At 36.1% G+C, this 25,324-nt stretch overlaps 4 protein-coding genes across 7 annotated transcripts; 1 reads left to right on the top strand and 3 right to left on the bottom strand.

Annotated features, from left to right (window-relative positions):
- Positions 1-9,108: 9,108 nt before the first annotated feature.
- Positions 9,109-10,516, bottom strand: LOC113361170. Of its 2 annotated transcripts, none has more exons than XM_026604505.1 (3): positions 9,989-10,516; positions 9,709-9,828; positions 9,109-9,528 (listed from the first exon to the last, which is right to left on the bottom strand). In XM_026604505.1, exons 2-3 carry the CDS (start codon positions 9,797-9,799, stop codon positions 9,146-9,148), a joined length of 474 nt encoding a protein of 157 aa, XP_026460290.1. In that variant the 5' UTR covers positions 9,800-9,828; positions 9,989-10,516; the 3' UTR covers positions 9,109-9,145. The 2 variants fall into 2 exon arrangements, with proteins under 2 accessions (XP_026460290.1, XP_026460291.1); XM_026604506.1 differs by having other exon boundaries at positions 9,709-9,821.
- On the bottom strand, positions 9,844-12,217 carry LOC113359328 (zinc finger MYM-type protein 1-like). Its single transcript, XM_026602983.1, has 3 exons — positions 12,123-12,217; positions 9,989-11,802; positions 9,844-9,861 (listed from the first exon to the last, which is right to left on the bottom strand). Exons 2-3 carry the CDS (start codon positions 11,798-11,800, stop codon positions 9,844-9,846), a joined length of 1,830 nt encoding a protein of 609 aa, XP_026458768.1. The 5' UTR covers positions 11,801-11,802; positions 12,123-12,217.
- A 753-nt stretch (positions 12,218-12,970) lies between these two features.
- LOC113355930 (homeobox protein knotted-1-like 11) lies at positions 12,971-18,475 on the top strand. Of its 3 annotated transcripts, none has more exons than XM_026598914.1 (6): positions 12,971-14,131; positions 16,388-16,508; positions 17,277-17,470; positions 17,572-17,703; positions 17,800-17,939; positions 18,027-18,475. In XM_026598914.1, the coding sequence occupies exons 1-6, from the start codon at positions 13,187-13,189 to the stop codon at positions 18,067-18,069; spliced, it is 1,575 nt and encodes a 524-aa protein (XP_026454699.1). In that variant the 5' UTR covers positions 12,971-13,186; the 3' UTR covers positions 18,070-18,475. The 3 variants fall into 3 exon arrangements, with proteins under 3 accessions (XP_026454699.1, XP_026454701.1, XP_026454700.1); XM_026598916.1 differs by having other exon boundaries at positions 12,972-14,131; positions 18,038-18,475; XM_026598915.1 differs by having other exon boundaries at positions 12,974-14,131; positions 18,030-18,475.
- On the bottom strand, positions 18,282-20,638 carry LOC113355932. Its single transcript, XM_026598917.1, has 6 exons — positions 20,571-20,638; positions 20,327-20,424; positions 20,062-20,130; positions 19,817-19,974; positions 19,589-19,707; positions 18,282-19,478 (listed from the first exon to the last, which is right to left on the bottom strand). Exons 2-5 carry the CDS (start codon positions 20,384-20,386, stop codon positions 19,632-19,634), a joined length of 363 nt encoding a protein of 120 aa, XP_026454702.1. The 5' UTR covers positions 20,387-20,424; positions 20,571-20,638; the 3' UTR covers positions 18,282-19,478; positions 19,589-19,631.
- Between the last annotated feature and the right edge of the window lie 4,686 nt (positions 20,639-25,324).

The raw sequence follows: 25,324 nt of genomic DNA, 5'->3' as shown, positions 1-25,324 counted from the left end.
ATGTCTTGTCTGCTACACTACTTATTTAGGGTACCGAATTTCTCAGACCCTATCCCACAATAGTAAACCATGAAGAAACTCAAAAACTCTATATATATCTCTATAAATGGAGTATAAAAATGAGTTGTATTGATTTGATCTATGGGTTACTGTACAACAGTGGGTACCACTTACACACCCTTTGATCCTCAGAAAACATAAAACAAAATTTGGGGAATAGTTGATTGTGGGGTTCAATTTTGTGTCTCAAAGTGAACTACTTGCAATGTGATGAAGTGATAAGATTGTTAAGAGCAAGAATAGAATAGGACCACCACTGACAATTAGCCCAATTTGGTCTCATGAAAAGAGTTTAAGCTAGGATCAGAATATGGGTCTAATTAGTAGTGGATGGATATTAAATGCCATGCCATTTTTGAAGTGATAATGCATCTCTTCTTTCTAATGCCAACCACATATTACATCCATCTTAGCTAAGTTAATTAAGATCAAACCAAGAAGAGATACTCTGATAATACGAAACAACCTAGATTTTTAAACTTTAAATTGAAATATTTCAGATTTCATAATCAATGACATTCAGAGTCTAGATTTACAACATTGTTGAGAGATATTTGAAATCTCCGACTAATAACCTGTTTGGATTGCATAGCAGAAGTAATTTTTCGATTTTTAGAAATCGAAAATTCAGAAATCAATTTGGTTATTAAATTTCAAAACGACTTCTAAAAGTCGAAAAATTAATTTTATTTCTGTTTCTGGAAAATCAAAAGTCGGAAACAGATTTGTATCCAAACGCTTTATAAGGTTTTTATTTTTGATTTTTATGGTGATGGATACCAGGGAGTTTGTTTTACATTTTCTTTTCATTATCGCCACGAGTCATGTCAATATCGGACCATCACGCGGATCATCTTATCGCATCTAATCAATAATTACCCGCGTCTCTCGTCCTTTTTTTCTCTTTTCCTGGTGTTGAATCCACTAATCAAATCCAAAGTCATAACATTGTGGCTAATCGAAAATATTGTTGGATTGTTTGTTTTGGTTCAACTCATTCATTTCACATCAAAGTCCTTTTTGCTTTTTCTGACTTTTTATTTTTCTTTCATCATTATAGTTGGGATTGAGTGCGGTTTGAAAGCATAGATTGACTATTTATATGATCTCTCGATAGTAAAATTCTAAACGGAATGAAAAAGTTTAGTACTGAAATCCACACGTACAAAGCATATTGACTTGACAAAATTCAGGCCCTTTTACTTATCTTAGCTTTTAGCTTCTACCGCCGTGGCCACCCAAAGCTAACCGGAGAAAAGTGCTGTACCGCCGTACCATATAAGGGTTGTTTGGATACTATATCACAACTAGCTTTTCGTCTCTTTAAAATAAAAAGTCGAAAGGTAGTTGTTGGACTAAAATTCAGAATGATTTTTAAAAGCAAAAAATGTGTTACTAAATAAATTTTGCTTATTACTTCCTAAAACTATTTTGGCCAACTATTTTTACGTTTGGAGAAAAGAAAGCATTTCTATTTTCAGTTGCAAAACAAAATATTACTATCTCCATTTTAGGGAACATGGTATTTTCATTTTCTTCATTTTTCTCTTAAGATTAAGTCAGACTAAAAAAAGGTAAAAGTAACATCTTTCTAATGAATATACATCCATGAATAAGTATGAAAAGTTAGTTTGAGTGTAATATTTCAAAACGACGTTTAGAAGCGAAAAAATCGGCTTTTTGTGAAGCAAAATATCTATGCTCACGACTTCTGCTCCTGACATCAAATCGCGGTATAATAGGTTATATGGATATATACCTAGAAGTTGCGTTTTAACTTCTAAAAACAAAAATTTCAAAAATTAGTTCGGATACACAATTTCAAAATGACTTTTAGAAACAAAAAAATTAATTTTTACTTAATTATGATATTCAAACGTGCTATAAAATAATAATTCCATCGAGGATACTCCTGCACTGGCTTAGTTTATTATGTAATCATTCGAAATAAGACAAGACATATTAAAAAAAATAGAATAACATTGTAGAGGGGTCATAAGATTTTAGTGAGTCATTTTAGTGTTTGATTTCTACATAAAATGGGTACAATGCTCCCACCTTAAATATTTGTTAAATCAACTTTCAATTACCAGACAAACAGATCTCTATTAGAATAATCACAAAAGATAAAACAAAATAAAAATACCTAACCTAGAAAGACTTTTCCATTAAATATGGACCTTTTCCTTGATGCTTACGAAAAAAACTCATAACCTTGTACCGGATTCTAATGGCATGACTAATCTCACCATTAAGTATGACACGTTTCATGTCATTAGTGGTTGGCCGCTTGTAATCCTTGTAGTATATCTTGGTGGCAAGCAACGAAGCGGGTGCCTCACGAAACCTAGACAAGGATGCTCGGATACCATATTCCATATAAATGGCGCCAACTGTTCTTAACTATGCCATGTGTCTTTTAATTGGCCGTTAATTTTATAGAAGATGATTTGTTCTTAACTATGCCCTGCCACTGTTTTGGCCGGCTTGAAAGCGTTGCTTGAATGGTTTGAACTTTGAAGTGGATTGACATCAGATATGTACACCTTTGGAAGTTTGTTCTCGGTTCAACGAACTCATTTGAATCCTGTTTATTAAATCTGAATCAAATTTTCAATTTATTTTTTACTTTTTAAAATGGTAAGAAGATTTTATTGATAGAAAAAATGGGATTCCAAAAATTGAACCACCTAATGGAACATATATATTTAAAAAAAAAAACAATAATAAAGGGTCAAAGACCAGTATTACAGAAGCAGAAATACAGCTAAGATGGCTTAAGGTGAATTGATTAAATTGTGGCCTGCCAGTTTTGTTTGAACTCTACCAGATATTCCACCAAGATGAGGGGATAAGAGACGTCTAGAAATGTGGGAACTACTAAATTAACCTCACTGTTAGAAACAAAAAAGCTAAACCAAATACATTTTAGTTCCACTCTCTCGTATACATTGTTACCAATCCAGTTTTCTTAGTTAGGATTTTGATTCATTCATGTATTCGAAACTCAAATACTTCAGAAATTCAGCTTTTCTGGAATTAACTAGAAATGACAAATATTAATATTCATTTCAGCCGACTTTTAATAATCGGTAGATATGTATATACACGTCGGCCGATTCTGGTTGATGTTTTTCGTGGTTAAAGAACATCAACACATAATTGGTCCATTGAACATTTCATACGATCTATTCAAGTTAATGAAAACAAAGACACAATCGTTCGTCGTGGACATTCGTATCGAGCAATTCATGGTTAAGGAAATATTGATTTATTCAGTAGGTTTTAGGCTATAATTGGTCGATATGAACATGCATATTATCCCATTATTGTTAACCAATTTTCTGGTTGCAGCCGGTCTATATACTAACCAATATCCAATGATTTTTGATGTTCTTCACGGGTGAAGAACAACAAACCTGATTCGTTATATAAATTTGCAGTATCCACAGATTCTAGTTTGATGTTCCAAGGAAAAAAAATCAAATTTTCTCAATTGTTCTTTTCATGTTTTGAATATTTATTTACATTAATCAATTATATAACTAACATAGTTAGCAAGTAACATAATTAATTAATACTAACTATAAAAAGCAAATTAGCCAATAATACCAACTTCTTATAGTTGAGACCAAGTAGACTACCCCTAACTACTTAGTTTCCTAGTATCCCTACGCCTTCGACTTCTAGAGTCACGCACGTGTAGCTACTCCATTGGATCGTATTCCAAACAACAAAGGAATTGATTTGTTTGGCAACCACTCCAATCAATCTTTGGTAAAAGATATTTTGAGTTGTTGACAAAGGCTCTTCTGTTTAAACTAATAAACTCATTTGTATGGTTAGATCAATCCAAAACTTGCTTACAGAAATAACCAATTTCTAGATTCGCAATCAATCAATATAGAACTCGAAAAGTAACTATAAAATGATGTCGATTTTACACAACTAGACAATCAAGTATATCAAAGATAAACATGATTCTAGTTGGATCACATCCGATCAAGGTATGTGCATAAATTCACAAGATACGGAAACTAATAAGAAAATCTTCTTCATCTACTTCGTCTTCAATTGCCTTCTCAATAACCTGCACAACACAAACTTGAAATCATGTTGTGATCAACCACGCACAAAACGGAGTCTGTTAACAAGGGATTATCACAAGATGTCTTTAGATCCGCAAATGGTTCTAAAGATCTCGACGATACTTTGATCTAGTTTGAGTGACCCTTATATGTCATAAGAGAAGGTTCTCAACAATAATCAAACTAGGTACACAATCAAAGTTTCAACAACCATTAGTCAATCAAATCAATATTCGAAAACTAAAATAACAATGCAATTATCTAGTTTCCCACCAGTGGTACTCGTAGAGCTTATTGATCCAACATGCAGAAGTATTTAAACGAGCAGTCATAAGAGATATCGCCTAATTAGGGTACATTTCTCTCCGGATAGACGACTCCACCAGAAACAACACGAACCAAGTTTGCTTGGTTCTTATTATATGTTTTGATCTCTGTACCTTGGTGGCTATTATTATAGAGGCGTAATTCAGAATAATAATAGACGAAAAGACTTAGAAGACAAAGACATAAGAAAGTAGTTCGAGAAAATATCTTCTCTAGATTATGAACAAGAAAACGATTACAATTCTCTCTTTGTTACGCTCACAATCTTCTCTAAACAGTAGATCAACCTTAAACTGTTTGCCAAGTTTTAGGGTGCTTGGAATTATATCCCCTTAACAATCACCTCACAATAATCTTAATCGTATGGTAGCGAAACAAGATATTGTGGAATTACAAACAATGAGAGGAAGATGTTTGCAACTACTTTTTATCTTACCTATCGAAGATTAAATCTCGAGCAAATCTTAGATAAGATAGTACTTAATACGATAGAACAAAGTAAGTTCAGAACACGCATCTACAGAGAAATAGTTGGGTCTGGCATCAGAATTGCAATGAAGTCTTTAAGTCGTTAACCTATAATGGCTTTAGGAAAACCTAGGTTAAAGAAGAATCGACTCTAGTCGTAACTAGTATCACACAAGAGGTGTGTGGATTAGGTTTTTCAGTTGCTAGAGTTTTCCCTTATATAGTCTTCATATCAGGGTTTGCAATCAATGCTACCATGGTAACAAAATATTCAATATTCACCGTTAGATTAAAACATGATTAGAGTCAAACTAATATCTTTCAATCATTAGGTCGAACTTAGCTTGTTATACACACATGAAATGTACCTTCATTTAGATATGGGTAACCGTACCTAAACCTGTACACTTGGTTGACTCAATAATAGTTAACCGAAGTTAGCCATATGAACACTTTCATATCAACCTTGTTCATCTTAATCACAACTAGTTCAAATGACTCAAATGGAACTAGTTATAGAGTTGTTCAATTGTTTATATTCTCATAGAAGTATACAAGACGCAATTGAAGCTAAATCGATTTTGATTCACTTGAATCAATTCATGAACATTATAGCCACGTTTTTCAAAATATTGCATTCCTTATTATATAAATGTATTTGTTCATGAAAAAACCGATTTTAGAACTTAACCCACTCAAGTATGCAAACGGGTACGCATACCTAAGTAGTCGGACTTGCTCTGGGTTCACTAGTATGCGAACGAGTACGAATACTGTCGTACATGACCAAACTCAGTTGAAATCCCGGACTTGAACTTTTGAGCCGGTACGCATATGGGTATGCATACTAAGTTCCCGGACTTCAACTATCAAACCCGTAAGCATACGGGTATGCATACTATGGTTCCCAAACTTGGAATAACTTGCAACAGTTAGCATATAAGCACGCATATTGTGCCATATCCCAACAATGGTTAATTTTTCTAAATTCTATGTTAATCATTGAAACATTCTTAGAAGACTGGAATAGTTGTCTCACATAAGCTATTAACTTCAAAGAAATTTTCAAGTGATCAATAGCTCAATACGAAACATTCTGAGTCTACATCAAATGACTGTCTCACACAAATTATGTAAGATGTTACCAGGCGATTTTTCACATGATCATCTTTTGACTTTTCTTCAGGAGAAGCAATGGCGATTCTCTGCAAGTATCTGTTTCTCACTCAGTTTCTATCCCAATCTCTCCGTATCCCCTATACAACTCCTCAGTGATCTAGGTATACTCGACATGGCCTCAGAATCACTGTAATAACACCAGAATAATTCCCAATAACTCTGCCGGAATATTCTTTCATTTTTCTTCTCCAGTACGCATTTTACAGCTGCAAACTCTCCTTGTTTATCTCTGCTACGCTCCAAACTGTTGCGCGATCCAAATAACATGCACAGAACACGTCCAAACTCTGATCACACACACAGAACTCGGGATGCTATAATAAAGACCCGAGATACCCTGATTTCAAAGAATCCACGTAACAACCCTTTACTTTTGAAATCAAAAGACTTACCATCCATGTTTAGTCGTAACAGCGTGGTGTCAATCCAAAAAAAAGCCACAAATCCGACCAGATCACGTTGAAATTCAATGCAGAAAATCTCGAGAAATCCCGTGAATACCCACTGCTCTCTTTTCTTCAATCCGAATCTCCATCCAAATCTAATCCGACCTTGTTTAGCTCTCACAAACCAAGCCCATCAAATTCAGCCATTGAATCTCATGAAATCACGTCCAATTCTTGAATCTAACTCTGACAATTCACTGCAGCACTTTCCCGCCAAAAGTATTGTTTGTGTTTTGCTTCAAATCGATCACTCTAGACAAATTGGATCAATTTCAAAGACCCTAACAAGCCTGTTTAACCCAAAGGAAGATACCCATTCAATTTCAGCCATTAAGTCTCACTCGAATACCTCCAAAAGCTAAACCCTAAATCTGCCACCATTTTTCCCTCCAAAATTGAAAATTCAAACGAAGAAGAAGGTCCCCCCTTATCCTGAGTGGTGGAGTGCCGGTAGTAATTAGTGTACCCCATATCAAATGAGGCACCCCTTATCCAAAATTGGGGTCTGTTTAGTAGTTGTCCTCCGGGTGCCTTTAGTACTTTTTACAGAGGTCCAAATACCACTTTTCGATCAACTTTTTCCATACGAGTTTATTTTTCCAAAGACACCTATACACACATAAAAACACCATAATTAGTACAAAAATCGAGCAATAACAATACATACATTGAGGACAATTCAGACACAAAAATATGTCTATCACAGAGTCACTTTCTAGGTTCTCTAATATGAAATATGGTGGATTAGTGTACCATTCACTCATAGGTTGAGTTTTTGCATTTTTTGCAAGTTTATCAGCAACACTATTTGCATCTCATTTAACATGAAAGCATTTCCAACTAACAAAACTAACAAAATATTAATGAGAGCGTTAATTCACTTTGAAATAGTGTCCTACGCTACTCCTATAAGATTTGCTCTTATCCAAATCCAAATCCAAAGTATTTTCCAGTAATAAGTACCGGGTCGATTAGAGAATATCTCCTAAGAGTCGAACATAGGTTTTACGCCGGCTTGTCCGAGCCTCGCACAACTTGCACTATGGCAAGCAAAAGATTTGCTCTTATCAACCAGTGGAAAATAAAAAAGAAAGGATTTGTCAATTATTACGGGGAAATTTTCTCTAAAGAAAACTAGCATAAATCGTCTCATGCACTTGTAATCTCTACCTCTCCACAAAGCTCTTGATATTGTCGACATTGTCGCCGTGCTATGCGGCCAAATCGACAGAACTGATGAGGGAGCTTGTTTCTTCACTTCTCATTGTCCTTCCGACTTTGGTAAGTCATACCATGTCTTATACATTACAGGGCAAAACACTTGACTAGTGGATAGACAGAACTTACACGGCCGTCCTATCAACTCAAATGTCACTTCTTGATTGAGCCACATTATTAGTTATTCAACTTATTTTGTACTTGGTAAGATGACCATTCAAACTTATAGTCAAAAGACTCAAAGATTCAAGCTGGTTCACGAGTTAAAAATTAATTTTACCACAAGGTGAACTCGTGCTTCTGCCATGTTCTTCTTGTGCCATGTTCTTTTTGATGAACATACACCGGCAGGCAGCAGGGTAACTTTTCCAGTTACAAAAGACTGCGATAAAAAAAAGTAAAATCAGTCAGCCTTTGTTAGTTTTGTATCTTGCTTGACACGAGTAAACCGTAAAATGCCGTCGGACTGACGGCAGAGATTAGAAAGGGGACCATTCTACAAAAAAATGGTAGTACCGTAGTAGCCACGAGTAATCTGTACAGTGATCAAATGGTCACCACACAAAAACCTTCCCTATGATAAATAGTGTGCATCGTGGTCCTGCCTTCTGCTTTCTTTCTCCTTTACATTTTGGGACCACAACAAATAATTAAAAGAAAAAATAATTCTGCAAGATATGAGCGTGATTAAGCCGGCGGCGCCACAGACAATGGTAGCGATAAAGTCAATGGTCCCCCGGAACACTCTTAGATGCTTTATTTACACGTGTATATATGGTTATGATACGCCAATCCAATTCGCGTGCTAACTTCATACGTGGTCCCCGCCCCCTTGTGGTCCGGCTGTAGATTTATCCGCCGCGTGTCTTCCGGAAAAAAAGATTAGGTCCTCCTTTTGTCAGTGTGTGGATACGCGGGAAGCGACGCAATTTTAATTTTTCTGCTAATTTTTCAATTTTCATGGATTTCTCGTGTACGTTCAGACCAACGTCGACCGTATTTATGACTACCGCCTATACCAAGTTTCAAAAAACTTGATTAACTGCCTATAGCCAGTCACATACTCATTACCGACTCTACATGTACGGGCCAAGTTGCGAACTGTTGGATTATCTCTTACATGTAAAAGTCCCGAGAAAAAATCATTTCTTTTCCCCAAGTCAGGGCCGGCCCTAACATTTTGCTGTCCCAAAAAAAACCAAAAAAATGTTGCCCCCTTCCATATAAGTCTGTACATATATATGTTTACTAGACAAACCTTTCCATAAGTATATCATTCTCATCATGTAAATATGTCAAGCAAATTATAGTTCAGAAAACAATAAAAGTAAAGGGTTCAGATAATCATACAAATAACATCTATTGAAAGTTGATTTTTCTTACATTTCTAGATGCAAAATCATTAAGTATAACTTTAAAATCAACTTGCATAACCATATCTGTTTCAATTGCCAGCATAGACAATCCAATTAATCTCTCTTCTGACATAGTTGATCGAAGATACGATAAAATCAACTTTAGCTTAGAAAAACTTCTTTCTGCCGATGCAACTGTTACCGGAATTGTGAGCAGTATCCTATAAGCAATCCACGCATTTGGGTAGCAACCATCCATTCTTAGTAAAAATTGTAAAACCTCCATTGGTTTGCTATAAGCCTTAGATAATGCAACTCTCATGACTAACAATTCCAAATATAACTCCCTGCCATCAATATCTCTAGATGTACCATGCTTCAAATAACCTTCAAGTGCGAGACATGACCTCATCAATTCATTCTCACTCATAGTTCTTAACTTGTTCGAGTCAAACAGAAAACCAAATATTTTTTCATATATTCGAAACTGTTCAAACCTGGCCTTGAATGATGATATAGCACTGTCCATTATATATAAAAAGTAAGGTCTTCTAAAAAATTCCTCACCTGATATTGGTTCGCAAGTACGAGTGGTGCGAACTTCACGAAATGTAGGTTCAATATTCATACCATCTGCAATCTCCTTCGCTTCTTCCATTGCCTTTTGGAACCCATCTTTTCTATACTCTTTAAAAAAAACAATTAGACCTTTTGTTTTTTCTATAGAAACACCAATATCCATATTTTCAGATTGCAAAGATATACTCACGGTATTAACAACAAATAAAAGTTTATACCAGATTGTCAAGCTAACATAAAATTCAAAATTATGCATATCAAAACTTACTAGGCTCTCGGCTGTGCTGACTTCTTGAGAAATAGAAGATGAATCTCGCAACTTCTCTAAAGCTTTGCGTATTTCAGGATCTTGGTATCTTATCGCTTTGATACTTGCTACACGGCTTTCCCACCTAGTATCGCATAATGGTTTAAGAGTCAAACCTTTCTCTCCAATCTCTTCTTTGAACAAATCCCATCGATTAGTAGAAGCCGAGAATAACGTATAAATACGTTGTATGGATCCAAAAAAAGACAATCCTTTAGGACATGACTTATCCATATCACAAAGTATTAGATTTAGACTATGACAAGCACACGGTGTGTAGAATGCTCTTGGATTAATCTCGAGTAGTCTTGCTTGTACACCTTTGTGTTTTCCTTTCATATTTGCTCCATTGTCATATCCCTGCCCTCTTATATCATCAATATTTAATCCAAGGTTTATCAATGCTTCTTGAAGTTCAAAAAACAAACCTTCTCCTGTTTTATCTTCAACTTTCAAAAACCCAAGAAAATATTCCTCAATTCTTGATGTTGAAACATCTACGCATCTGATTATAATGGACATTTGTTCCCTGCGAGAAACATCCGGAGTACAATCAAGAATAATTGAGAAGTATTTCGCCTCGTGGATTTTTTTCAGAATAATCTTTCGCGTCTCATCAGCAAGCATTGAAATCAGTTCATTCTGAATTTTGTGGATAAGATAATGATACCGCATTTCATTCTTTTTGATACTCTCCAAGTGATACTTTAACACGGGATCATATTTTGCAAGTACCTCTATGAAACTTAAGAAGTTTCCATTATTTTTTGTATAAATTTTCTCACTATCCCCACGAAATGCTAAACCATTCTTCGCTAGGAACAAGATGCCGTCCACCATCCTCTCCAAAACATCTTTATAATGTATCTTCTCTCTATTGATCTGTTCTTGTATTCTCTTATCAATGTTTTTTTCCTTTCTCAATCGTAATTCCAACTCAAGCCAATTAAACATACAAACAACATGTTCTCCACTGTTTTCATGAGTACTAAGTCTTCCACTTAGGTTATTACAATCATTGAACCCACTTTCACACAACTGATAATTAGTTTCCCTCTTCTTAAACAATTTACAACAAAAACAGAATACCTTATCCAAAGATGTCGAATACACTAGCCATCTCCTTTCTTGTTTCTCAAAATTGTTCATTCTCCGAAAGTAATAAGTGCTAGAGAAATGATCGCCCTTGGAATCTCTAGGGAACTTGATATTATCAATTCTCACTGGACCCTTCTCTACCAAAAAATCAACAAGCTTTTTATCAATTGTATTCCAATTAGCCGGATCAAACATATCTATATGGCTTAACTCTTCACAATAATTACCAACTTCATTCGTTCCTACCGTCTTGTTGACATTATCCCCCCTTCTGTCATTCTCATTGATATCATTCATACCATTCTCAACACCACCATCATTCACATTTCCCTCATTTACACTATTATCAGCATCACCCTCATTCTCATTGCCCTCATTCATACCATTATCAGCAACACCATCATCTCCATTCCCCTCATTCATACTATTATCAGCAGCACCATCATCCCCATTCCCCTCATTTAAACCATTATCAGCAGCACCATCATCCCCATTCCCCTCATTCTTACCATTATCATCTGTAGCATTATCCTCATCGCTCTTATTCTCAATTGCTGGTTGATTCCTAATCAAAAACTTATCAAAAGAACCTACTAGAGATTTAGTAGATTCCAATCTCTTTTTCTTTTTCTTCCTATTTTGACATCCAGAAGATTGCTTTCTTTTCAGAACCATGCCTGCAATTAATCAAATACATATATTACAAAACAAGCAAAAAAATATGTTAAACAGCAAAAACAGTACACAATTTATTTCTTCAAAATAATCCTAACCCTAAATGCCTAAATTGTAGCTCTTTTAAAATCAACAAATTATTTAGATCCTGTAACTAAGATATATATATATGATCGTTGGGTATTTAGAAATCAAAAGATTAATTGGGGTTTTGAATTTTTTTGCCATAAAAATACAATTTAGGTTTTCTAGCAGAAATCAAAAGATTAAAAAGAAAACTAATCATATAATATAAGTGATAATCTGTTTTTCATAAACTTACCGTAAAGATTTAATTGTTGTTGACTTGTTGGGAAGAAAAATAGGAAGGATCACACCATCATGGAGGCTGGAAGCCTGGAGCAATGGGGTTTTCAGCCGACGGAGAGAACGAGAAGTTTAACAAAAAAAAATTCAGAAGTGAAAATGTGAAATCCGTCCCACTTGTTATGTATTTAGTGTTAACTCCTTAGATATTTTAGTATTAACCCCTCTTATAACTCCTTCTTTATAACATGCCCTTTGTTCTTTTAAAAATGCATCATATTTTGTATTTATAATTCTTTTCTAGACCCCCAGTTTTCTGCTATAACATAAAACTCCCCTAATAATTTTTTTTTTTTGCTGCCCCCTGATCGTGATGCCCCAAAGATAGCCTTTGACTGCATTGCCTCAGGGCCGGCCCTGCCCCAAGTATTTAGTTTTTTTTCTTCTGATACGTATGAATTAAACTCGACCGGCAGTCATGATCGTACTGATGTTTAAGCTAGCTATGGCTATAACCACTTGTTACTCCTAGTCCTTGAATTAACTGTCTATCACCTATACTCGTATCTAACGTGTATGGTAGTAGCCTGGGCTATGAATACGTAGAAATTAAGAATCCAAATAGTATGTTGACGGTCACGGGACAGTGGGGAGATAAACGGCGGTTGGATTTGAAAAAACATTGTACAAAGTAGAGTCAGTACAGTAGACAGTAGTATCAGAAAACCACTTTTTCCTATACGTATGCAATGTATGTCTCATGTTGTCTTACTTTAATTTTTTCATTTTTCTGCCAGAGATAAAAAAAGAAAAAGAAAAAGAGAAAACTCTTTGTATAGTCTACTCATTCTTCTTCTCCTTCCAATTCTCTCAATAATTTATTAATCTCTCTCTCAACTCTACACAAATATCTGCTATGTATAAATAAACTCTCTCTTTCTTACGTTCTCATAAATATTTGTATTAAAAAAAAAAGGTCTAAAAGAAGAGGATTATTTATTTTTATTATGAAGGAGGAGAAAAACTTGTTGTGAGAAAAGAAAAATTCATTCATTTTCTTCTTGTTTATCATCATTATTAATGGCTTCTTTTCATAATCATAATCATCTATCACATGAAATGGCTTTACAACATCAACAATACTCATCAGCAGAAGAACATGTAGTAGTAGGAGGTGGAGCAACATCAACAGTATTAAGAAGTATAAATATACCAGAACAACATCATCATAATCATCATCAACATCATCATCAATCTTCACCAAGACATACAAGCAGAGATCATAAAGATATTCAACGGTTGATGATTGAGACTGGAGGTGGAGGAGGAGGACCGAAATCTCAGCAACAAGGAGGGCCGAATTGGTTGAGTAATGCAATTTTGAGGCAGCAGAATAATAATAATAATAGCAGTAGTAGTAACAGTAATACTACTAATAATAATAATCAGCAGCAGTATGGTGATGGAAGTTTTTTACATTTACAGACAACAAATAATAATAATAATACGGATTCTAGTAATAATTCTCCTGTTGGTGTAACTGGTTCGAATCAATGGTTACCGAGATCAATATTGCAAAGAAATACAAGTGATGTTGGTGGTGGTGTTGTTGGAGTAGATTCTGTACCTGTTGTTTCCGGTGATTCCATGATGGCTGGAACAGATTTGATGAATAGAAATGATAATAGTGGAACAGATTTAGCAGCTGAGAGTGAAACTGGAGGTGGCGGTGTTGGTGGTGGAGATGTTGGAGGAGGAGGTGGTGGTTTAGGAGTTTCGTCTATAGGAAGTTGGCAAACAGCAAGATATAAAGCAGATATATTAGGTCATCCTTTGTATGATCAATTGTTATCTGCACATGTAGCTTGTTTACGCATTGCAACACCAGTAGATCAATTGCCGAGAATTGATGCTCAACTTGCACAATCTCAACATGTTGTTGCTAAGTATTCTGTACTTGGCGGTGCTGCTGCCGCTGCTGGTGGTGCTACTGCTGGTGATGATAAAGAACTTGATCAGTTCATGGTTAGTAGTTTCTTTCCAACTTTTTTTTTGGCATTCTTCAAATCTTGCAACCAATTTATCGTTGAATTTTTTGAATTTATATTAGTTAATTACGGCCAAAATTCTCTCTGTCGGATGGAATTTCGATTTGGGGATGAAAAAAACATTATTATGATATTATTTTCCTGGTTCAATTTTCAAGTTGAGTTGTTTAATTGAGGAGGTCTGAATTTTGCTCAGATAATTTTTTTTTTTTTAAAAAACTAATTATTTGGGGGATTTTGGTTCAAATTTGTGTTTGATTTCAAGTATGGACTAGAAAAATACTCAAGGGACAAAGCTTAAAGGGAAGCATCTTTACTGTCTATACTTTTGTATGCAATACTACTATACTCTGTTTGGTGTTTACAAAATCTGAAATAATGATTTTTAATTTGATGGATTGTTGGGCATAATACATACTAGAACAATTATCGGTTCCCCACACCTTGATATGAAGTGAAGGAATTGATCTAAACCAAATGCCTTAGTTTCGCCAATTCCGGAGAATGAAACATTATTGTGTTAGCTTTTAGTCTCAATCTGTTATGAACAAGGATTTGACAAACAAGATTGGTTGAAACTGGGGCAGTAAAAAGTTGTGTAACAATAATGCTTCTGTTGAAAATAAAAATGAATTCAAATGAGTGTTGGGAAAGACATGGTAGGATTTTTTTTTGCATCCCAGTTTCATAGATGGATAAGTATATAGATAGGTAGGACCAAATTTGATGCAGCATATCGGTATCTTGGATCTACATAAACCACAACAATAGATAGATAGATAGATAGATAGGTAGGTTGAGAGATGGAAAGGGAATTTCTTTTTAGGATTCTCGGGTGTTCTCTCTTATTGTACCCTCAGAATTTTTAGGATTCTTTTTTTTCCCACTACCTTGTTCACTCTTATTATTGTATCTCCATTCAGTTTTATACTGTACTAACTTTCACTTATTAACTAAACGAATCGAATTATCAACTAGGAAGCATCTTTAATAATTGGTTTGGATAATATAATAATATCCTTTTAAGGTTGCTTGCTGTTATACAACATGTTGCAGTTTTATACTGAGAGAGATTATGTGCCAAATATGTTCACCTGTTTCTGTTTTTTTTTTAAGCTTAGTAACATGCTTAGCAACATTTTCTTACTTTCATGGCATATCTTACGTTTCGAATGCATAGGTCCAAGTCAAATATACACTATTATGTAGAGTAACATATAGGACATCACAATGGCACATGGATCAAGCATTGGGAAAACTCCATCCCAGACCTTTTGGGACCTCCTAGGGTAATATTTTGTTTACAATTATTTGTTGAAAAATTATCAGGAGACATAAGTTAATTCCAGCATACACTCAAGGATTGCTAAGCCATCAAGCAAGACCTAGATTCTTTTTTACTTGAGCCAATCGCAGTAGCTTAAACTGATTGAGAGAGTACAGCATGTTCACCCCGTGTTCTTAAAACTATATGACAGAAGAAAACATGGCAAAGGGTCCAGAAGCCTATAGAGGATTTCACAAGTTTGTGTTTAAACAAGATGTTCTGAGCAAATTTACCAGAACACGGAAATGGATGCATAAAATATGTATGAGAATTTGTTGTTTATTTTTGCATGGAATTTTCTTTTTGTATCCCAAGTATTGTTGAGAGTTAATTCAAAATGGAGAAGTTACGGTGAAGAGAAGTATTGGTTGGATGTGAGAGTTAAAGAGGTTTTCCTTGGTAATCCTATTACTTCAAAGTTTTGTTTTGGAAATGAGAGAGAAATCCAGCTTAATCATATGTATCTCAACGAAGTGAGTTCCATGCTTTACGTTACAGATCATCATTGAGAAAATAGGGTAGATGTCTCTCCCTGATTTCATTTTCCTCCCACGGTCATAATGGAAAAACAACAACATAGAAGTTCAGAGAGATACCTTTGAACACCGTTGTTCAAACTGAAAATGATTTACTTTTCTTTGTTAGGGTGCACTTTTCTATTTTGAGTAGTGGGTATCTCTAATCTTTTGCAAGTCTAAGTGCATATGCACTCATTTGATAAACATAAGAGATAACTAGCAATATGACTGATGATGAATGTGTACACATGCATCTTAAAGTCATTTTTAGATACTCCTTTGTGATTACGTATTAACGTCACTTGATAGTCCCTGAAGATATTTGTTTTACTTGTATAGCCAATCCGAGTTTCTATTGTTTCCTGAGCAAGTTTTTTATGGTGTGCAGACGCATTATGTTCTTTTGCTCTGTTCCTTTAAAGAGCAACTGCAACAGCATGTTCGTGTTCATGCAATGGAAGCTGTAATGGCGTGCTGGCAGCTTGAGCAATCTCTCCAAAGCTTAACAGGTGACTTATATTTATTCTTTTATATAATCCGCTTCAAGGCTTTCTTCGGTGATGGATTGTGTTTAGAAGCTTGAGAATAAGCTTTTCCATGTGTGTAGAAGTTACTGCATAATAATTACTTGCTTATGCATGGTATCTTTTTTAGTGATCTGTGAACTGGTTTAATGTGAAATACATTAGGTTATCATAGACCCGAACCCGAAGCAGAGAAATCGCTGCAGAGTCTTGGTTTCTCTTTCATATCTAACCCATGTTACAGAATTTCGAAGACTACTGATGCCATGGTTTCTCTTCTATTATACTTGTTTGAAGGTTAGATGTACCGTGACTGAGGAAATTACATTGGAGTCTGAATTTTTCTTTTTGCTGGGAACAGTTCACCAATTGATCTAGGAGGATTTGATGCATCTACAACTGAACTGATGTATCAAATGTGACATATACTGACATCTTCGGGTTCTGTTGTTCTTTTTGTGTCTCGTCTCCCCCTTCGTTTTCCTTCTGTTCACCTCAATTAAAAGGAAAGAAAAACTGTAGAAAAATGTGTGGGATTATTGCATGACGCATCATCATATTCTATCTTTGATCTTCAATTTTCTCATCACTGTCTACTTATTGTACATTATAATACAATTTCTTGTCAATACTCAATACATATCAATTCATTGGATCACACACATACAGAGGGTTTTCTGATCTTATCATTTCTCATCCAAACAACTTCCTTATTTTCCTAATTTTTTCTAACAAATTATTATGCATAAACAGGTGTCTCTCCAGGTGAAGGAACTGGTGCAACAATGTCGGATGATGATGACGACCAGGCCGACAGTGATACCCATTTATTTGATGGAAGTCTAGACGGTGCAGACAACATGGGCTTTGGTCCTCTTATCCCCACAGAGAGTGAGAGATCCTTGATGGAACGTGTTAGGCAAGAGCTAAAACATGAGCTAAAACAGGTAAGTCAGTAATTTTTTTATTAGTATCCCTGTCTGTGATGTTAATTTATTTATTTTTGGTGTATTGTGCTAAAGATTTCCATGAACTTTATGTCTTAAAGGGATACAAGGAGAAAATTGTGGACATAAGAGAGGAGATTCTGCGTAAAAGGAGAGCAGGAAAACTCCCCGGAGACACCACCTCTCTCTTAAAGGCTTGGTGGCAGTCACATTCCAAGTGGCCGTATCCAACAGTAAGTATTTTGTTATCCTAGTACCAGTAGAACATAATTTTTGTCATCTAGCCCTGAATCTTTGATACCATTTTGGTTGCTGAATCTTGTTTTCAGGAGGAAGACAAGGCAAGGCTGGTCCAAGAAACAGGTTTGCAGTTGAAGCAGATTAATAATTGGTTTATCAATCAAAGGAAGAGGAATTGGCACAACAACCCTTCATCCTCTACTGTTCTAAAAGGCAACAAACGGAAGAGGTAATTCTCTATACAGTCTAATACTGGTAACTCTTTAAGTGAAATTGATCATCAAAAAGGACCCCAACCAACTTAATTTTGGAAAAGAAGTAATGCAGGTGAAAACAGTTCTGGTGACCACTTCATGTAGTTGATATTCCACAGTCAAACGTCTCAACAATCAATTTACCTGGTACGGTAAAAAATCTAGCCAGCAAAAATCTCAAACACACAAGCTGGTGACATTTTGGAGGGTCTAATTGGAAATCCATTTACCTTGCTTCGATTGAAAATCGGAAGTACGAAAAAGTATACTAGTTAATATTTTGGAAGTGATTATTCGAAGGAAGATCAGTGCCATCGACATGTATGACTGAAAAACAAACAATATTTATAGGATGTACTTAAGCCGTTCTAGTTTCGGAAATAGGTTCTCTTTTGTCTCTCATATATCAAGTTTATGAGAAGATTTTCAAGTTTTCTCATATATATTATTACTGTGTATAAGAAGATTTTATCATAGTTGTTTATGTACAATGTAATAATCTTTTAATCTTTGCTCAGCACTGTAATTATTTGTTTTCTGTTTTTGACCGATAAAGGAAAATATGTTGATCAAAGAAAGGGTACAAAAGACTGTACCACCAAAAATAAACAAAAAACTCACCTGCTAACCAAGAGCAGGTGAGAAAGATCTATTTCCGTTCACTGTTAACATGAGTTTTTTCTGCAAAGTTGCAGCTGAAAGAGATTTGTGGATGCAACTCCTGGATATTACACATTGTCTACTAGTTCAAATCCTGTCCTGGCAAAACGAGCATAGGACAGAAGGCTTATTCAAAAAAGATCCCAAAGGCTTCTGTATAGATTATGTCCCACAGCTCCTTCAACTCCCCAATTTCCTTTAGTTTATAGTCCTTATCTTGTAGAAGACTTGCGACATGATATGCAGCCACATTCTTTTCACTGTCACGCATAGAGAACCAAGGTAGACCTCGCCTCTTAAGTTTAGAAATATCTGAGAAAATACCTTCGGTGAGTTCAAAAGCAGCTTCATGGTCTTTGTGATCTCCATGAAACATCAGCCGTTTCGAACAAGCTTTGCAGCGATTTTCGACAGTTTCCCATATGCCACTACATCGACACTTACCTTTGCGGCTCCAATTTTGCTCAACAAAGTAACAAACACTTTCAGATGGACAGTAAAGATAGAAAGGAAAAGCGTCATACTGCATAGCAAGTTTTACCCCTAAAGCAACCCCTTCCAACTGTAGAATAAATGGTGAGACACACTTCCCTACAGAAAACACCTTCGACCTGGCAACTATTGGTCTATGATGAAAGTCATGTAAAATAGCCCCACAACCAGAATCTCCCTTGACATCATATGAACCATTTGTAAAAATTTCAAAAAGTTGTGTTGTAGCTTTCACTTGGGATATAATATCAGCATCATCTTCCTTTCCCCATACACCCAAACATATATCCAACCAATAATGTTTTGCTGGAACCTGAATTTCTTCATCACTATCAGTGCCACTATCTTCAGAACCATCTTCACTGTTAAAAGCATTGAAAACGGTATTCAATAGAGAGGAGTAGTAAACAAACTTTTCAAAGCAAACAAAATTCTGAAGGAACAGGGTTTATTTGTAGTCACAGAAATATACCACTGATTGTCGTCACATTGTTCCAACTGCAATGCAGCTCTTTTTATAAGTCTTTTCTGTGTCGCTTTAAAATCAGCACTATAAGCATCTGGAAATTTCTTAGGCTTATATTTGATATCCTGCAAAAAATGATGTTACAAAGTATCAAGAATCGAAACAAACACCAGATTGGTGGCGAAACAACATAAATTTCAAACAAGAACATATTAAGAAAGGGAGCTTAATTACAGGATGACTGTGGCCCCGTACTGATCTGAGCGCGCACTTAGTGCTCTCTTTGCTTTCTTCTTCATACTTTTTGCACTCTTCTCCATAAGCTTCTCTTCTTCTTCTTCTTCGTCGTCTTCTTCTTCTTCCTCCTGGGGCTGAATGCTCTGTGGAAGTCCCTGCAAAGGTTGTTGGAAATTAAGTATATCTGCTAAATTGGTGATTCCGCAACATTTAACTTGAAACAAATGAGGGATGAAGCTTACCAGATCAGATTCATGCTCTGCAAGTGGTAATTGCTCTCTCCGGCTCAGTTTGATTTCAGGTGAAAATCCCTGCAAAAGTAGTTGCTGAGTATCATGAAACTGATCACACTGACACCATAGACTTAGAAAGAAAAACAGTGTTGATTTTGTAGTCTATTGTTGTTATAAGTGTCTAATTGATTTACCCGCCTCTGGTAACAAGAAAAAGAACATGACTAAGATTTGATCAATTGACTGGAATATAAAACAGTAGTGATAAGCTTACATTCGGTGGTGGTGCAACTTCTTCAATTGTTTCAGCAAATATATCCTCCTCCTCCAACATGATAAGCAGTGGTGAACCCAAATCAGATATTCGTCTACCTGTAACCAAACCAAACCCTAATAAGAAATATTACGACGCAAAGAAACCCTAACAAACAAAATTAGAAACAAAAATTGGGGTGAATCCATATCAGATTTTGCTTGTTGGTGGATTATGCTAAAGATTTTCATGAACTGTGTCTTACAGGTGGAGAGATGAGATTCTGCGTTGAAGGAGAGCGGGAGCTGGCAATCGCATTCCGAGTGGCCTTGGTGGGTTTTATGGCATTCCTTTTTTTTAATAGAAAAAAGAGTATGGAGCTCAGAAGAGCTATCCACCTCGGTTTACATCCAAGGATCACCTGCGCCAAGGCTGGCATCAGGTTCAAAAGAAGGGTATTAAAATTGCAGTTATCCGTAGCAGTAGTAATGTTTGTAGGATACTGCAAAGCATTCAAAAGAGACTGGAGATTAGGACCTTTCCCGTTAAAGTTTTGGAATGAAGTACAATGACTAGCTATCCTAGCTAAATTTGTTGTAGTATTTTGTTGAGACGTTTTCTTGATTAATCTCCCTAAAACCATATCAACTGGTTCTATTCTTCTGGCAGTACTTTGTATGTTAGCACCTTGGAATCTTTCCTGAACTTGGACTTCATAAAGATGTTGAATGGTTTGTAGAATTTCTTCTTCCTCTGCTGCATAATCAATGTGTTGCTGATGCAGCTCCTTCCCCCAGTTCAGCGCTAGTTGAGCTCCTCTGCTTGCTCTGTCTGAGCTGCTGAGTTCTGTTGTGGTGCCTTTGATATTTCTTGCTCACATGCATTGATCTGTAAAGGAGATTTCCAAAAACGCAAAGTTAGTATATGATTGTAAATCACTATTATCCATTTCATTGTTGACTTGTAGAATATGTGTGCTAATAGTGATGCCAAATTTCCCCTTAGGTTTCTGTTCAGACTGATGGGGCTTGTGTTCTGATCATTGATATCCTTTTGATAGTAGGCATTGTTTAGGATATGGCTTGGGTTGTGATGCACTCTATTGAAGGTACATAGGTGCTGGGTGATCTTCAAAGCGGTTGCTACAGCAGAGGGTTGAATATTCCTGAAGATGTGATCACATCTAGCTTTCCAGATGAACCAACAGATGGTAGCAAAAGTGTCATTCCAGCTAGCTATGGGGTTGTTCTGAGTAAACCAGCTATTGAACCAATCATGAAAGGATCTGAAGTTAGTAAAAAGTTGATGATTTCCCCCAAAAAGATGAGCCCAAACATCAGAGGCTGCTTGACAAGCTAGTAGGACATGAGTGATAGCTTCAGAAGAATTCTTGCAGAAGGAACATATGGGATCAATATAATGCAATATACTAGCAGTCTTGGCATTCGTGGGAAGAATGCCATGAACACATTTCCAGATGAAAAGATAGATAGCTGGGGTGGTGTCTAGGTTCCATATCTGCATCCAGGGAGCAATTATAGCATCATTTGCATACTTTTCATTAATCTGCTTGTCATATAGGGATTTGACAGAAAATTTCCCTATATTTGTCAGGCTCCAAATAATAGTATCTTCAGTATTGGGGTTATGGTGGGTATTGGTAATGAAATTTTGGATGTCTTGAGTGAACCAAAGAGCTAGGAGATTAGTATCCCATTCTCCATGAGTATTGAGAAGTTGATTGACAGTTTTGAGGTTAGGGGGCAAAGAGGAGGTTTTTGGATGATGTCATGGTAGCCTTCAGTCCATCTGTCTTCCCAGTTATGTATTTTTGTTCCATTTCCAATCTTCCAAATGTAGTTCTGTTGAATGCAAGAGATATCTTCTAGAATTCCTTTCCATATCTAAGAGTCAGTGGTTTTTAGTGTGATGTCCATTCTGATAACTTCTTGGTTAGGGTAGTGAGAAGCTTTCATAGTAGTGCTCCAGAGAGAGTTTGGCTCTTCAACTAATCTCCATGTTATTCTGGAGAGCAGAACTATATTGAACAATTCCATATTTTTGAAACTCAAGCCTCCTAGCTCCTTTGGTTTATTGACAACATCCCAAGTAATATAGAATAGACCTTTAGATTTATCTTGCTCCTTGTTCCAGAAGAAGTCCCTTTGAAATGCATTTAGTTCTTTGAAGATTCCTTTGTGGATCTTGAAGCAATTCATTTGGTATATACTGGAGGTGGAAGTAACTGTTTGGATGAGAGTAACTTTGCCAGCTTTAGATAGATTGGTTTTCCAGCCAGCAAACTGTTTGAGTTTATCCACACATGGTTTAAAAGCTTGAATCTTGCTTATGTTGGTGAAGAGGGGTGATCCTAAGTACTTATCAGTCTTGTTGATTCTTTGAACATGCATGGCTTCACTGATTTCATCTGCAATTTCAGGAGCAGTGTTTTTACTAGAGAAGATCCCAGATTTGGAAAAATTTATTAGTTGCCTAGATGAGTGGCCAAATTCTTGGAATATCTTGATGAGGTTGTTGCATTCTGTCATGTTAACTTTGCAGAAGATCATGCAGTCATCAGCAAAGAGAAGATGGTTGATAGCAGGAGCATTATTACATATTTTGATTCCATGAATGAGCTCTTGTGATTCAGCAGAGATTAGATATCTAGATAGAGCCTCCATGCAGAAGAGAAAGAGGTATGAGGATAAAGGATCTCCTTGTCTAAGCCCTCTAGTAGGTTTGAAGAATTTCCCAGGAGATCCATTAATAAAAACAACAAGGCTAGTAGTAGAGATGCATTGGTGTACAAAACACCATTGATTGCTGAAGCCCATCTGTTTCATCACCTTGATAAGGAAGTCCCAGTTGAATCTGTCAAAGGCTTTTGCCATATCAATCTTAATTCCCATGGTGCCATTATCTCCTTTTTTCCCTTGTCTGGTGTTCATATGGTGAATAATTTCATGTGCAGTGGCAATATTGTCAGAGATTTGTCTCCCATGGATGAAGGCGGATTGAAAGGGAGAAATGAGTTTAGGAAGAAGGGGTTTGAGCCTTTGAGCAAGAAGTTTGGATATAATTTTATAGGTGGTATTACATAGGGATATAGGCCTGAATTGAGCAGGAGTAGTTGGCTTATCAGTTTTAGGGATGAGAGAAATGAAAGTAGAGTTCATCTCTTTAAGAATGAAGCCAGAAGTGAAGAAAGTTTGAACCATACTGATGATGTCTTCACCAACCACCTCCCAGTTTGCTTGGAAGAAGTTTGGTGGAAAGCCATTGGGACCTGGTGCTTTATCTCCATCAATGATGAAGAGAATGTTTTTGATTTCCATAGCATCAAGGGTTTTTAGAAGGTTGATGTTCTCACTGGCGGTGATGGTTGTAGGTATGAGGTCTATAAGGGATTGATTGATTGTTATTGGGTTCAGCAGTAGCCATATTGGCAAAGTGGTTTGTGAAGCAAAGATGGATTTCATTACTATCGTGGAGCCAGGTACCATTTTCTTGTTGGATGGAGACAATTTTGTTTCTTCTATATCTTTTCTTAGAAGAAATATGGAAGAAGCTGGTGTTTTTTTCACTAAGTTTGATGAGTTGGTCCCTGCTTTTGGTCTTCCAGAACTTTTCTTGAATGTCCTGCCAGTGTTCCACTTGTTTCTTGGCCTCTCTTATATCTTGACCTCTGTTGTTGTTGAAGTTGTGCTTGGTAATCCAATCCAAATGATTAATGCTTTCTTCTAGTTGAGTCTTGATATTGCCATAGACTTCTTTGTTCCATCTCTTTAGCTTGATTTTAATATCTCTTAACTTCCTAGCTATCTTAATGGATAGGGAGCCTTTGTGATGTGCCTTCCAACATTCAGCTATGATCTCTTTGCAATCTTTGTGGTGTAACCAGGGACCAAAGAATTTAAAGGAAATGTGACCTTGTTTCCATGAAGGGTTGGTATTGACAAGAATGGGGTTATGATCACAGCCAATGGCAGGTTGGTTGGAAATGGTGGAATTTGGGTGTGATTCAAGCCAACTTTCAGTAGCAAGACCTCTATCTAATCTTTGTTCAGTTAACTGAGGACCAACTCTTTTGTTAGTCCAAGTGAAGGGACATTCAGTATATCCAAGATCAGTAAGATTAGCTGCTTCTATTTTCTCCAAAAAGATGTTAGCTTCATTAAAATCAATAGAGTGTTGACTGAATTTTTCAAGATCATGCAGTAAAAAGTTCATATCACCCATTATCAACCAGGGAAGAGTATTTCGAGAATGAGTTTTTTCTATCATTTTCCAGGAGTTTAATTTATCTAGGGTAGTATAGGGGCTGCCATAGTAGCCTGCGAAGAGCAAGGGTTCTCCCTTTGTAGGATAGACAGTAGCACTGATGTGGTGATTGGAGAAGTCCTCTATAATGACATTAAGATTGGTTTTCCAAGCTAAGAAAAGCCCTCCAACAGTTTTTGATTTTCCTCTAGGTTTTACAAACCAAAAATTAGTGACTCCTATGCTGCTAAGGATAACTTTTAGGTTTCTGGTTTGTTGTTTAGTTTCAGAAAGAAAAAATATGTCAGGATTATGCTTGTTTAACATACTATTCAGTTGTTTAATAGTTTGTGGTTGGCCTAGACCTTTACATTTCCAAGCTAATATATAATAAAATTTCCAGAAGTATGAAACATTAGGATAAGTGAAAATTATGATGGTGTAACCTTCATAGGATTTACTAATTAATATAGTGCAAGTATGTATGGTTATACTGATAGTAATGAAAGAGTGCATAGCAATGGTAAGTTTGGTGCAAAGGAAATGTAAACTATGATAACTTTAGTTGAGGATAGAGATGGATACCTGGGTTGATATGAAAGGATTTTCTCCCTCAAGGATACCGGTAGTCAAGTATTTTAGCTGGTCCTCTTCCATTTGCATCATTTGACTATTGTTTCTTTTGGAAGGTTGAGTTTGTTTCCAGGGAAGAAGGGGGTTTCCAGTGGAGGCCTCTGGGTGAAAGAGCTTTCTTTT

The sequence above is a fragment of the Papaver somniferum genome, chromosome 3 (genome assembly GCF_003573695.1).
Source record: "Papaver somniferum cultivar HN1 chromosome 3, ASM357369v1, whole genome shotgun sequence".
Classification (NCBI taxonomy): Eukaryota; Viridiplantae; Streptophyta; class Magnoliopsida; order Ranunculales; family Papaveraceae; genus Papaver; species Papaver somniferum.
The sequence above is the reverse complement of the archived record's forward strand: the minus strand, read 5'-3'. Positions and strand labels throughout refer to the sequence as shown.

Excerpts from the sequence above, each read along its gene's own strand:
- LOC113355932 (XM_026598917.1), bottom strand. The coding sequence starts at position 20,386 with ATGTTGGAGGAGGAGGATATATTTGCTGAAACAATTGAAGAAGTTGCA. Across the intron at positions 20,131-20,326 it reads AAGTTGCACCACCACCGAAT|GGATTTTCACCTGAAATCAA; the intron begins GTAAGCTTATCA and ends CTACTTTTGCAG. Across the intron at positions 19,975-20,061 it reads CAGAGCATGAATCTGATCTG|GGACTTCCACAGAGCATTCA; the intron begins GTAAGCTTCATC and ends CAACCTTTGCAG.
- LOC113359328 (XM_026602983.1), bottom strand. The coding sequence starts at position 11,800 with ATGGTTCTGAAAAGAAAGCAATCTTCTGGATGTCAAAATAGGAAGAAA.
- LOC113355930 (XM_026598914.1), top strand. The coding sequence starts at position 13,187 with ATGGCTTCTTTTCATAATCATAATCATCTATCACATGAAATGGCTTTA. Across the intron at positions 16,509-17,276 it reads ATCTCTCCAAAGCTTAACAG|GTGTCTCTCCAGGTGAAGGA; the intron begins GTGACTTATATT and ends ATGCATAAACAG. Across the intron at positions 17,471-17,571 it reads TAAAACATGAGCTAAAACAG|GGATACAAGGAGAAAATTGT; the intron begins GTAAGTCAGTAA and ends TATGTCTTAAAG.
- LOC113361170 (XM_026604505.1), bottom strand. The coding sequence starts at position 9,799 with ATGGAAGAAGCGAAGGAGATTGCAGATGGTATGAATATTGAACCTACA. Across the intron at positions 9,529-9,708 it reads TACTTGCGAACCAATATCAG|GTTATTTGAAGCATGGTACA; the intron begins GTGAGGAATTTT and ends TCGCACTTGAAG.